Source organism: Procambarus clarkii, chromosome 44 (genome assembly GCF_040958095.1).
Source record: "Procambarus clarkii isolate CNS0578487 chromosome 44, FALCON_Pclarkii_2.0, whole genome shotgun sequence".
Lineage (NCBI taxonomy): Eukaryota > Metazoa > Arthropoda > Malacostraca > Decapoda > Cambaridae > Procambarus > Procambarus clarkii.
In genome coordinates, this window is record NC_091193.1 from 26993760 (window position 1) to 27008612 (window position 14853).

At 39.4% G+C, this 14853-nt stretch overlaps 1 protein-coding gene across 1 annotated transcript in view; it reads right to left on the minus strand.

Moving 5' to 3' along the window:
• The window catches only part of LOC123745203 (serine/arginine repetitive matrix protein 2), a 213202-nt gene that overhangs the window by 160344 nt on the left and 38005 nt on the right, over positions 1-14853 (minus strand). Inside the window, 1 exon segment of the mRNA XM_069300861.1 lies at positions 12182-12303. Coding sequence (XP_069156962.1) covers positions 12182-12303 — 122 coding nt within the window.

Sequence of the window (14853 nt, forward strand, 5' to 3'; positions counted from 1 at the left end):
GCTTAACCGAGAAGCTAAAGTCAAATTACAAGGAAAAACATCGACCTTAAAGAGGCGGGAAAATGGAACTCCACAGGGAGGAATACTAAACCTCTTCCTCTTCAACTGTCTCATGGAACAACTCATGAAGCTCAAGTTACAGAAAGCCAAACTACTGAACAATGCAGACGACTTTGTGGTCATCATCAATGGCAAAGGTGCAAGGAACCATGCACAAAAATGCCTTGATATTATCAGCAAGGAAGCGGAACGCAAAGCAGTGAAAATAAACAGCAATAAAACAAAAGCAATGACCGTTAAAATGAGAACTCAAGACGTCAGACTGGCAATACAAGGACAAGAAATTGAGTGGGTTACCTCTTTTCAATACCTGGGAGTCATAATAGACAACCAGTTGAAATTCACTCAAGAAATTGAATATCTTCGACAAAGCTGTAAAGCCAGAAACCTAGCTTTGCGCTCCCTGACCAGTCTTAGCGAGGGTGCATCTCTACCAGTACTCAAAATGTACTTCATTCAAGCAGTTAGGTCACTCATTGACTATGCTGCTCCTGCTCTTACATCCCTCAGTGATAACCAATGGGAGAAACTGGAAGTGTCTCAAAATGATGCCCTCAGAACAATGCTGGGAGCACCTATATGGACGCGTAGAGAGAACCTTAGAATGGAAACCAACTTACCAGCATTAGAAAACAGGATCAAACAAAGGATAGCCACCATAACAACAAAACTTGTTGGAACCACCGCCAGACTGCCAATCAAAGACAGCATACACAGATCGCTTCAGAAAAACCTTCAATATAGAACAAGCACATGGATAGATAATCTGATCAAGATTCTAGAGAAAGTGGACTTGAACTGTACCATTAAAAACAAAGGAGAAGATAGACCATATCAACACTTTCGGCAGCCTCCTCCATGGGAAGAATCGAGTCTAAAGATAATCATTAAAGGATTACCAGTTAAAAAATCTGCATGTGACTCGCAGAGGCTCAAAGCAGTCACAGAACAACAAATGAAAACCATCTCAAGACCTGTAACGACTCACATCTTCACAGACGGATCAGTTGATCAAGAAAGAGGTTCTGCTGGGGCAGCAGTTTACACTACCAGCCATGAAGCTTACTGGAGCATGAATAGTGGGTGCTCAACATTGCAAACAGAATTATATGCCCTGAAGGAGGGCTTAAACTATACAATTGAGAATAATTTACATGATGTCATCATTCATACCGACTCTAGATTTTTGCTCCAGGCATTGTTATCCAATCAGCACTGAGATAATATACAACTCACAGAAATCCAACATATAGGAAAAGAAGCCCACAATCTAGGGCTGTCAATCACCCTAAATTGGATACCAAGTCACATTGGCATAGAAGGTAATGAAAAGGCAGACTCACTAGCAAAACCTGCCACTGCTCTACCTTTTGTACAGGTTCAAATACCTTCAAGTTTTTCACAGATTAAGGAGCAAATCAAGAAGAAAACACTCTCAACTAACAAAAGTCGCCACAGAGTCAAAGTAGCGGAAGGAAGATCCACTGCGATATGGTACGAACAAGCCACTGGTTACTACTTTTTCAAGCCTGGCAAAAAGATATCTAGAGACATTGCAGTAGCCATACACAGACTCAGACATGGTTACAAGTGCTGCTGGGAGGTAATGAACCCAATAGTTAAAGAGTGTCACATCTGTGGAACAGAAGCAGAGGCGCCACTATTGCACTACTTACTGGAATGTGAAGCTACTGAAGCCCTGCGCATCAAACTCAACATTGATCCAACGACAGCAGCTGCATTAGATGCACATTCCACCGCGATTACAATGGTTAGAAAAGTCGTTGAGAAATGGGACTCACTAGTGAGCATTCTGCATCTACATCCGCCTCCAAGATAATGTTATTAAAACAAGACTAAAACCAGTACACAAAAACAGAAGCGAAAAATAAACCGGGAAAACGAAGGCATCCCCACCTCCTTTTAAAACTTTGACCCAAATATCACAGTAACAAGGTTATCGCGAATAACCAAACTCAATTACGTGCTCACCATAGCCCGTGCTACATGGACACTTCTTTCTGAGTAGCTAAATCTAAAACAACAACAACAAAGTCAAGTATCGGACATATATATAGGCAGGAGAGAGAGGTGAAGTGAAGTGAGGTACAATGAAAAAATGAATGGGAATTAGATGGATATAAATAAGAACTGCACAAGGCCTATTGGCCCATACAAGGCTCCCATAGGTACCCATTAATGGTTTATTGTCCCATAGAATAAGAGCTGCATCAATAGGCCCATACATGGATAATAATAGCATAAGATAGTAAATATTTACAATTAATTAGCGAGACAAATGTGTATTAATGATCCTACTCAAATTACCCTTCCATTGATCTATCAAAAATGGATCTAAGTTATATTAACCACTGCTAATGTTCAAATTACATTCTTTTGTAATCTGTATTAAAGCAAATTAAGTTATGTTCCTATTGAAGGTGCTTTTACAATTCGTTATTGAAGAAGTCATCTCTTAATCAATTTGGTGAGAATTTTTTGACAGATGAACAAACAAAGCATTAGACAATTGGCCATGTCTTACAGAGTATTTATGTTACGAAATTCTACATTTCAAATCTTTAGATGTTTGCCCAACATAGAACTTATTACAGTCTTTACAAGGTACTTTATAAATGACACAATTATCACTACGAGGGCTGTTTCTAACTAATAGCTTACCAACAGTGTTTTCGTAACTGAACAATACATGTATATCAAAAACATGTAGGCCTTGACCATATTTTCAAACCTAGAAAAATATGGTAAACATAACACATTCTTTGGGCGAATTCTTTCACTGCATATATTATTATAATATGTGCGACGTACTTTGATACGGCAAACTTCCAAAAAAACTCAGTGGATAACAAAGCTTGAGAGCAATAGAATTAATATTCTTAAACCCTTCATTTAAGAATTCTGGACTAACAACCCGAAGAGCTCTTAGATACATAGAGGAAAAAATTTATTTTTTTCACATTGTATCTATGCCCTGAGAAATAATGAACATAAGATAAATTATTCGTAGGTTTTCTGTAGACACTAAACTTTAGTGAAGAATCTTCCCTATGAATAAGTATATCTCGGAATGGCAAACATTTATCAATTTCAGTCTCCATAGTAAATTTTATGGAGGTGACTTGGTCATTAAGTTTGGCTACAAATTCCTCTGTGTTTACATCTGAAGGCCTTATACACAAAATATCATCAACATATCTAAACCATGGAATGATTCCAGGGGTAATTTTTGAAACAAATTTCTTTCTGAAGAATTCCATGTACAAGTTTGAAAGCAATGGCGATAAAGGATTCCCCATTGCCACTCCAAAAGTCTGTAAAATAATACTCATGTTTAAAGGTAAATTTACATTCTTTAATGCACAACTTAACAAGATTGACAATAATATCAACAGAAAGAGGTAAAACATGATTCATTAGTTCACGAGCAAGATAATTAAGAATATCATCAACCGGTACCTTTGTAAACATGGAACAAACGTCAAGACTGATTAACTTTACATCAGGAGTGACTGGGACACTATTCAGTTTGTTAACTAATTCAAGAGAATTTGTCAAATGAGAAGGGAAATAGTTCCTAACAATGGAGACAAGATTTTGGTAAGCCATTTAGAAAACTTGTAAGAAATGGATCCCACAGAACCCCCCTTAAGAAATGGATCCCACAGAACCCCCCTTAAGAAATGGATCCCACAGAACCCCCCTTAAGAAATAGATCCCACAGAACCCCCCTTAAGAAATGGATCCCACAGAACCCCCCGTAAGAAATGGATCCCACAGAACCACCCTTAAGAAATGGATCCCACAGAACCCCCCGTAAGAAATGGATCCCACAGAACCCCCTTAAGAAATGGATCCCACAGAACCCCCCGTAAGAAATGGATCCCACAGATCAAGGGTACCAAGGGAGTGAGGGGAGGGGTTCAGACGTGTCGTCGTCGCGCTCCGTGAAAAAACTCGAATAAACCTTTTTTTTTTTTAGGATTACAACCATGGATTACGGACCACAGTGATCACGAAGTGCATAGTGACCCATAGGAAAGTTGAATACAGTAATTAACAATGGAACTTTGAGTGAAATAAAGAATAAACGTAGACCACATGAGAGCAGTGCCACCAGCCGCATGGGTACATGCATATAGGCGATATACATCACATATAGCGAGCAGTGATACGTTCAACAGTGAAGTGGAACGTCTAACAGTGTGTGGAAAGTGGAACGTGTGGAAAGTCTCGGAGAATTACACATAGAAAGAAATAGAAATGTAAATTTGTGGGAGTATGAGGCATCAGGCAGTGTTTACACCACAGCCACGAGGCCTACAGTGTATGGGTCGTCCCTCAGTGATAATATACTGGCAATATATATATATTGTAATACGGGAATGTGGATTTAGGAACTAGTAATAGAGTAAGTCAATACCATTACAAGCCGGAAAGTAAGCAGAAAATCCTTAGGATAATACAGGCAAATAATTCGGTGTTATAAATCAAGGAACTGGCAACGGGTGGCATCCACCCAGACCTGGGGCCAGATTCACAAAAGCACTTACGAACCTGTACATCTTTTCTCAATCTTTGGCAGCTTTGTTTCCAATTATTAAACAGTTAATGAGCTCCGAAGCAGCAGGAGGCTGTTTATAACAATAACAACAGTTGATTGGGAGGTTTTCATGCCAGTAAACTGTTTAATAAATGTAACCAAAGCCATCAAAGATTGAGGAAAGATGTACACATTCGTAAGTATTTGCGTAAGTACTTTTGTGAATCTAGCCCCATTTACTATGAAACCAAAAAAACGGCCAACCTACTCATGAAAAACTCTCCAGACACAAAGCAGAACGCCTTAAAGGAGACCAACGTACGTCGTCTATGCCTTCAAATGCCCACTTGGGGACGGTAAGCCTCAAAGAACTCAGTATATAGGCAAGACAACAACATCTCTTTCTAGGCGATTAACGATGCATAAGCAACAGGGCTCCATAAAGGAACATATAATCTCTTCCCACAACCAGACCATCACCAGAGAAGTCTTAACAGACAACACAGAAATCATCAATAGATACAGCGATAGCAGGCGGCTCGACATCTGCGAAGCACTACACATCAAGAAGTCAACACCAGCAATCAACAGCCAATTAATGCACAACTATATTCTACCCACTTCAAGACTCCGAACCAATATAGAAGCATCAAGAGGAAGTATGGGCCAATAGGTCCTTTGCAGTTACTTCCATTCTTCCCTTTCACTTGTCCAATTTATATCCCTTGAACAGTGTTCTGTCTTGTGTTGGTCAAAAGTTTGTTCACCTCATCCAAAACTGTTTCAACATATCACCTCACCCAAATACGAGTATATAAGACAAGCTGTTTAGTTTAGGCATAAGTAAAACTCTGTTTAGTGTTTTCAGGTCACAGTTGTGTGTGTGTAAACTAAGTCTTTGAAAATGTAATAAGTTATTAAGAAACGCGTTCTAGCGTCGTGTCAGACTAGAAATAAAAATGAATTTTGGAGAAATGATTTTTCAATTGCCATCGACAGTAAAAAGAAACTTAAGAAATATTGAGAAAATTCGTGTTAGAATTATTAATCTAACTTTTTCGGTCATATTTAACAACATATGTTTACAAGAAAGACTGCTACCAAAATATATATATATATATATATATATATATATATATATATATATATATATATATATATATATATATATATATATATATATATATATATATATATATATATATTATTAAATATGACCGAAAAAGTAAGATTAATAATTCTAACACGAATTTTCTCAATCTTTCGTACATTATGCTTCACTGTTGGAGGTAAATCAAAAATCACTTCTCCAAAATTCATTTTTATTTCTAGTCTGACGCGACACGGGCGCGTTTCGTAAAACTTATTACATTTTCAAAGACTTCACAAATACACAACTGATTAGAACTTGCGTTTCCCTGATTTTATATCTACATTTGAGTGAGGTGGGAAGGGTGATGTGGCATTACATTTGAGTGAGGTGGGAAGGATGATGTGGCATTAACACAAGACAGAACACTAGAGGATATTAATAGGGTATTAAAAGTATCAACACAAGACAGAACAGAAACAATGGAGAAATAGCAACATCGACCATAGTATCCGTACCCGCATTGAACAACACCTCGACATCCTCACAGACCAACATCACCTCAGCACTGAAACAAGGATTATCAAGAAACTAACAACATTATATGGAGGACCTATGGCAATTCCACGACCAAGAGATGGCTTCCTGAACCTTGCAGGAATTAACCTCACTGAGGACCAAGTCACTCTCCTAAATCTGGGCATAAACTGTCATGTTATGTCCAGACCGAGTGAAATGGCCCGGAAAGTGGAGTTGGAAATTCTGTTGGACGACATATTCGACCTCGAGACACAAAAGAAGGTCACTACCAAAGATACCTTACAAGCAGAACTTATTGCAGAAGGAGGAAAGAATCGAGGCAACTACAGAAGCACCATACTGTCCCCCGAGCTTAGAGCGGCAGCTAAAAGCCTTCGTGAGAACAAGGAGATAGTTGTCAGGAGAGGTGACAAGTCGCCAATATATGTCATTCTTAAAAAAGACGAATATCTGGCGAAAATGAACATCATACTCTCTGACCAAACTAAGTTCCAAAGGGTAACGAAGGACACTACAGCCGAATTAAAAGCAAAGGTTAACAAACTGATCGAAACTGTGAACGCCAAGAAATCCGGACTCCACCTGCCAAAGATCATTGGGGAATATAAACCTGGATATGCGTATGGAAATGTCAAGACGCACAAGCCTGGAAACCCACTTCGGCCAATCATTAGCCAGATACCCACACCCACGTACAGATTGGCGAAGCGACTCAACGGCCTGCTGACTCCTTATGTTCCTTGCGCCTTCAGCCTGAAGTCTCCAAAGGAATTTGTGGACTTACTGCGGGGCGCACGGGCCACAGGGATAAGAGCCTCGTTGGACGTAGAATCGCTGTTCACCAACGTACCTGTGGACGAGACAATCGGAATGATAGCCGACAGAGTGTATCGTGATCCAGCCTGTACTCCTCTTGACATGCCAGAAAGTATTCTGAGGAAACTACTCCAAGCTTGTACTAAAGAGGCACCCTTCTTGAGCCCGGATGGGCACATGTATAAGCAAGTAGATGGGGTCGCCATGGGTTCTCCCCTAGGTGTCCTGTTTGCAAACTTCTACATGGGTACCATCGAGCAAAAAGTCTTAGTCGACATGAACTTGAAACCGGCCATATACTGCAGGTATGTTGACGACATTTTTACACAGGTACCTGATGTCAGACATCTGCAGGAGTTGAAGGAGGCATTTGAGCAGAGTTCCGTGCTGCGTTTCACTTACGAGACGGAAAAGGATGGGAAGCTGCCTTTTCTAGATGTAACAGTCATGGAAAAGGGCGGAGGTTTCCACACTGCAGTCTACACAAAGGAAACAAACATAGGAATGTGCCTGAATGCCAACAGCGACTGCCCTGACAGGTACAAGAGGAGTGTTGTTAACGCATACGTCGACCGTGCTCTCAGCCACAGCTCAGAATGGAAGCAAGTCGACGAAGAACTCTGTAGGGTAAGGCAGGTTCTAGTCAATAACGGCTTCTCCAATGGTTTCATCGAAGACATCGTAAGAAGGAAAGTGAAAAGCCATGCAACCTCCGAAGAGACAACTAACACAACACCTATACCCCCTATTAGACTATTTTACAGGAACTTCTTTTCCACAGCTCATAGAACAGAGGAAAGGGTCCTGAAAGATATTGTTAATAGAAACGTTATCCCAACAGACAAAAATCAGAGGATACAACTGACGATTTACTATAAAACCAGAAAAACGGCCAGCCTACTCATGAGAAACTCTCCAGACACGAAACAGAACGCTTTAAAAGAGACTAACGTCGTCTATGCCTTCAAATGCCCACTTGGGGACTGTAAGCTCCAAAAAACCCAGTATATAGGCAAGACAACAACATCTCTTTCTAGGCGTTTAACGATGCATAAACAACAGGGCTCCATTAAGGAACATATAATCTCTTCCCATAACCAAACCATCGCCAGAGAAATCCTAGTAAACAACACAGAAATCATCGATAGATACAGCGATAGCAGGCGGCTTGACGTTTGCGAGGCACTACACATCAAGAAGTCAACACCAGCAATCAACAGCCAATTATTGCACAACTATATTCTACCCACCTCAAGACTCCGCTCCAATATAGAAGCATCAAGAAATATGGACCAATAGGCTTTCTACAAACACTTCTATTCAATACCCATTGTTTCTGTTCTGTCTTGTGTTGATACTTTTAATACCCTATTAATATCCTCTAGTGTTCTGTCTTGTGTTAATGCCACATCATCCTTCCCACCTCACTCAAATGTAATGCCACATCACCCTTCCCACCTCACTCAAATGTAGATATAAAATCAGGGAAACGCAAGTTCTAATCAGTTGTGTATTTGTGAAGTCTTTGAAAATGTAATAAGTTTTACGAAACGCGCCCGTGTCGCGTCAGACTAGAAATAAAAATGAATTTTGGAGAAGTGATTTTTGATTTACCTCCAACAGTGAAGCATAATGTACGAAAGATTGAGAAAATTCGTGTTAGAATTATTAATCTTACTTTTTCGGTCATATTTAATAATATATGTCTACAGGAAAGACTGCTACCAAAATATACTAATATATATATATATATATATCTTTTTAATTTAACTGCAATTAAGAGGGTTAGCTTATATAATAATTAGGCAGAGCAGTGATCGCTTACTACGAGGTCCAGATAATGGACCAATCGCGTGTTTACCTTCGATACAAACAACCTTTTGTGTTTGATCATCAACAATTAACTTGTGTCACACACATATGTATCCTTGACTGCGGCCAGTCTTGTCATTGTGTATGAAGACAACCACCTGTATGCAGCCAAATGTATACACTTCTAGTGAGCCGTATACATGGTGTTGAGAGCCTGGGCATTACCTGCGTGAGGGGACCAGCTTCCAGGGTTCCATTACCGTTCTGGACTTGTGTATTTCTGTATGTAGGTTAGATTAGCATTATAAAAGCACAACAATCACCTTCTGTGGTTGATTGTTCAGTAAACCCCTGAACTATATGTTTAACACATCTTTAACCCTGTCCATGAAGGACAGAACATATATATATGCTGGTTAGCATTGTAAATGTCTGGCCACCTCTGTGGTACAAAATCTATATAAATAAAAATGTAAATGTTCGTTTGTTCAAAATCGCCAAACTCGGAAGTTCTTCACCGATTGCTTTGAATTTTTAACACATTCCATTCACACCCGAGTTGGTTTTTATATGTATACTATATACATGCCACGTCTGTGATGTATACTATATACATGTTACGTCTGTGATGTATACTATATACATGTCACGTCTGTGATGTATACTATATACATGTCACGTCTGTGATGTATACTATATACATGTTACGTCTGTGATGTATACTGTATACATGTCACGTCTGTGATGTATACTATATACATGTCACGTCTGTGATGTATACTATATACATGTCACGTCTGTGATGTATACTATATACATGTCACGTCTGTGATGTATACTATATACATGTCACGTCTGTGATGTATACTATATACATGTCACGTCTGTGATGTATACTATATACATGTCACGTCTGTGATGTATACTATATACATGTCACGTCTGTGATGTATACTATATACATGTCACGTCTGTGATGTATACTATATACATGTCACGTCTGTGATGTATACTATATACATGTCACGTCTGTGATGTATACTATATACATGTCACGTCTGTGATGTATACTATATACATGTCACGTCTGTGATGTATACTATATACATGTCACGTCTGTGATGTATACTATATACATGTCACGTCTGTGATGTATACTATATACATGTTACGTCTGTGATGTATACTATATAGATGCCACGTCTGTGATGTATACTATATAGATGCCATGTCTGTGATGTATACTATATAGATGCCATGTCTGTGATGTATACTATATAGATGCCATGTCTGTGATGTATACTATATAGATGCCATGTCTGTGATGTATACTATATAGATGTTACGTCTGTGATGTATACTATATAGATGTCACGTCTGTGATGTATACTATATAGATGTTACGTCTGTGATGTATACTATATAGATGTCACGTCTGTGATGTATACTATATACATGTTACGTCTGTGATGTATACTATATAGATGCCACGTCTGTGATGGAATTTTTTTTAAACTGTTTTTTGTGGTTTTCATGTGAGGCAAATCTTCGAAACCTCTTTACCGATTGATTTGAAATTTTGACACAACGTTGCATTCAAATAGACACGTATTTTTTATATACCTACTTTATACATGCCTCACCTGTGACAGGAAAAAATGTTTTTTTTTTAAACAGTGCCATCTGTTGGACGTAAGAGCAGCATGCTGTAATCTCAGACCTTTCTTCACCGATTGCTTTGAAACTTCGACACAACGTTCCATTGGAATACGTGCATGTTTTTATATGCCTACTATATAAATGCCACACCTGTGACAGGTAAATACATGTTTTGTTTTTTTAAACAGCGCCATCTGTTCAAAGTAATAGCAACACACACTATACTAAATATGTTATGATTCCATTTCAATGTTTCTGATTACATTGATAAATTGAATTTTCATAGATTTCGATATATTTTCATTTTGATTTAATTATTTTGTGTGACATTGCATTGGAATTTAGCTGTATTGTTTACCATACCATTCATTTTGTATGTATAAGTATAGATGCCACACCTGTGACAGGTAAAAACATGTTTTTTTTAAGAAATAGCTCCATCTGTTGCACGTAAGAGCAACACACGGTATACTAAATATGTTACGATTCCATATCAATGTTTCCAATTGCATTGACAAATTGAATTTTCATTGATTTCGAATTCTTTTCATTTTGATTTAATTATTTTGTATGACATTGCGTTGGAATTGAGCTGAGTTTTTTATCATACCATTCATTTCGTGAGAATAAGTATAGATGCCACACCTGTGACAGGTAAAAACATGTTTTTTTTTTTAAGAAATAGCACCATCTGTTGCACGTAAGAGCAACACACGCTATACTAAATATGTTACAATTTCATTTCAATGTTTCCGATTTCATTGATAAATTGAATTTTCATTGATTTTTATTTATTTTCATTTTGATTTAATATTTTACAAGACATTGCACTGGAATTGAGCTGTGCTGTTTACCATACCATTCATTTCATTAGTATAGTTCATTTTTTTTCAATGTTTTTCATTTCGTTTGTTTAACTGTTTCTCTTATATTTCAGTGATTGGAACATCAGATCACATGATGTTCCAAATTTTCTGATGGGAACATCATATTATTTGAGAATGCATCGGACGAGGGAGTTGGGAATGGTGGGGAGGATGAAGAGACGGAAGTGGGGGATGGTGGGGAGGATAAGGGGATGTGGGAGGGGGGAATGGTAGGGAGGACGAAGGGACAGGGCAGTGGTAGATGGTGGGGAGGATGAGGGGACGGTGGGGTGGGAAATAGTTAGGTTTACAAGGGGGCAGTGGGGGGAAGGGGAAGGTTGAGAAGACGTAGGAACGGGGATGAGGAAAATTGTGGGGAGGACTGGGAGACAGGGGAAGGATACTGTGGCTCAGCAACGCACATGAGTTGCTGAGCCACAGCAACGTGTGGCCGGGTACAGCTAGTAATAAATAAATAAAAAAAATAAAAGAGGACGTGCACGTGCGTCTATGACCATCTGGTCAACGTCTCTATTGTCATTTTTTGTACTATTCTTAAAAACTACATTTCATGTTCTTGTGAACACTTGGTTATGGTGTGGTAATGGTCAAGGTCTCCCAGATAAGGCCTCGTATACAAACAGATATTAGGTTTACCCCAAAATTATGTGATCATTCACAACCTTCTGCTGCCAGTCCCGGATCTCTCCCAGACACCACAGTCTAATTAATCCCTTGGAGGGCTAGGGGATATAAACCCCAGGAAGGACTCACCTTTCGTTTCTTGGAGGAGAGTTTCTGGCAGACCTTAGTGTGGCGGGCGAGGGCCTGGGGGTTGAAGGTGCGGTTACACACCGTGCACGGCAGCAGCGTCCTCTGCTCCTCCTCCGGGAACTCTGCACCACAGACAACACTTTAGTTATGCCTTTACTAGACCTGGGGTCACACTGCTCACCCCAGCACACACTCACTCACGGGGCACCCTTCGCCACCTAACACGGAGCAGGTTACAGGGAGCAAGATACAGGGAGCACGATACAGAGAGTAGGTTACAGGGAGTAGGTTACAGGGAGTAGGTAACAGGGGAACAGGTTACAGGGAGCAGGTTACAGGGAGCAGGTTACAGGGAACAGGTTACAGGGAGCAGGTTACAGGGAGCAGGTTACAAGGAGCAAGATACAGGGAGCACGATACAGAGAGTAGGTTACAGGGAGCAGGTTACAGGGAGTAGGTAACAGGGAGTAGGTTACAGTGAACAGGTTACAGTGAACAGGTTACAGGGAGCAGGTTACAGGGGAACAGGTTACAGGGAACAGGTTACAGTGAACAGGTTACAGGGGAACAGGTTACAGGGAACAGGTTACAGTGAACAGGTTACAGGGAGTAGGTTACAGAGTGCACGTTACAAGGAGTAGGTTACAGGGAGCAGGTTACAGGGAACAGGCTACAGGGAACAAGTTACAGGGAGCAGGTTGTTGGAAATTTCCAACACTAATACAATACTATTGTATTATTATAAACTAGTATTAAATTATACTAATTACTGTAGTTACTAAAATTTACTAACAGTAGTGTTCACATGAACTAATTATTATATCTGTATAAGAATACTGGAATTCTTACGAAACCAAGCACCAGTATTGCGTCAGATTATACCTAGTTATACACATTTATATCCAGTGTGTTAGAGAATTGACTGTGGTTCTCTAAAATCATCAGTATTCCGTGTGATAATTATTTATGGATAACATAACTCCCAAATAATTCCAAATCGAGAGTTTTTAGTTACAATTGTTATCAAGTAATAATTTTACCGTCACGCGTGAATGCCATGGAGAAAACTAAAATCTTCTCCATTTCTTGCTTACTACCATAAGACGAGAAAGTAATAATATTTAACTCCTTAGAATTACAACCCAGTCTTTATTAAAGCATTTCAGCCGCAATTACGCGAAATAATATTATTCGTGATAAATAATTTCTGTGGCGAATGCGGGACGCTAGTGGGCGAGGGAGAAGCCATTGTTTTTTGGTGTGGACGAGACGCCTGAGTGCGGCGTGAAGTCTCGTGTTGCGGAATTGAGCAACAAGGTCTTGGTGTCAGAGTCTGGGACACGTGAAGTTGAAGTTATCAGCAAGAATTACCTTGGTACTCAACATAGAACTAGTTAATATTGTTCTACGTGATCTGCAGTGACCGGCCAACTAATAACGCGTCGACATTCAAGCCAAGCTATCAACCACGTGTACGCCATTGTGAGAGTTGGAGTTTGGGACGCGGTTTCGGCAAGCTTCAACATAATCTGTACCCCTTAGCTAAGTATATAATTCCCTTTTGATGCATCATTAGAGATTGTATATGTCGGGGCAGCTTGTCGTTAGATCGAACGACCTTAACAAAACCCATGTTAGTACCATAACTAATTTGTTTTCCCATTTTCATGAATATAGATATTTCAGTAGCCTAGTTCAATGCTACGTAATATCCCTTAAATTACAGCTCGCATGTGAAGAGTCCACGAGCTGTTACCTTACCCGTGTTATTCATCTCCCAGTGTTCTACGAGGAATTCCGGAGATCCCGAGGATGAGTCGTAAATGATGTCATTGAAATCGTCTTAAAGCAAAGACTTTTTGTATTCATTTATTTACTTTAAAATTCATTACTTCTATATTCTAATATTTAATTGGATGCTGATCATGTACACTGGAGATAATACGTGTTTATTTGAATGATTAATTTCTGATGTTAATGATCTATATAATTACTGGTGATAATCTTCTATAGATTTCTTTAATTTGGTCATAAGATTATTTATTACACAATGAACTGGTGCACGAACCACACTAGTTCCTAAACGTATATGAAGTTCTAGCAATAACCCCCCAATGTAGGTGTTTGAGGCTTTGATTCAAGTTAATTATCTATACAGCCCATTAATTATTTAAGTGATTATACTTCCTAATATTTAGCCATAGACACTGGTTCTTCCTGGAATTTCTAATGATCACATTTTATTAGTTTCCCTCTTTACTATAAAAGCGGGTGGTCCTTCGTAATTGATTTCATTACTTTAATAATTAAATAAATAGAGTCAAGCCCCAAATGTCCCACACAGGTTACAGGGAACAGGTTACAAGGAGTAGGTTACAGGGAACAGGTTACAGGGAGCAGGTTACAGGGAGTAGAAAACAGGGAACAGGTTACAGGGAACAGCTTACAGGCAACAAGTTACAGGGAGCAGGTTACAGGGAACAGGTTACAGGGAGTAGGTTACAGGGAACAGGTTACAGGGAGCAGGTTACAGGGAGCAGGTTACAGGGAGTAGGTTACAGGGAGCAGGTTACAGGGAACAGGTTACAGGGAACAAGTTACAGGGAGCAGGTTACAGGGAACAGGTTACAGGGAGTAGGTTACAGGGAACAGGTTACAGGGAGCAGGTTACA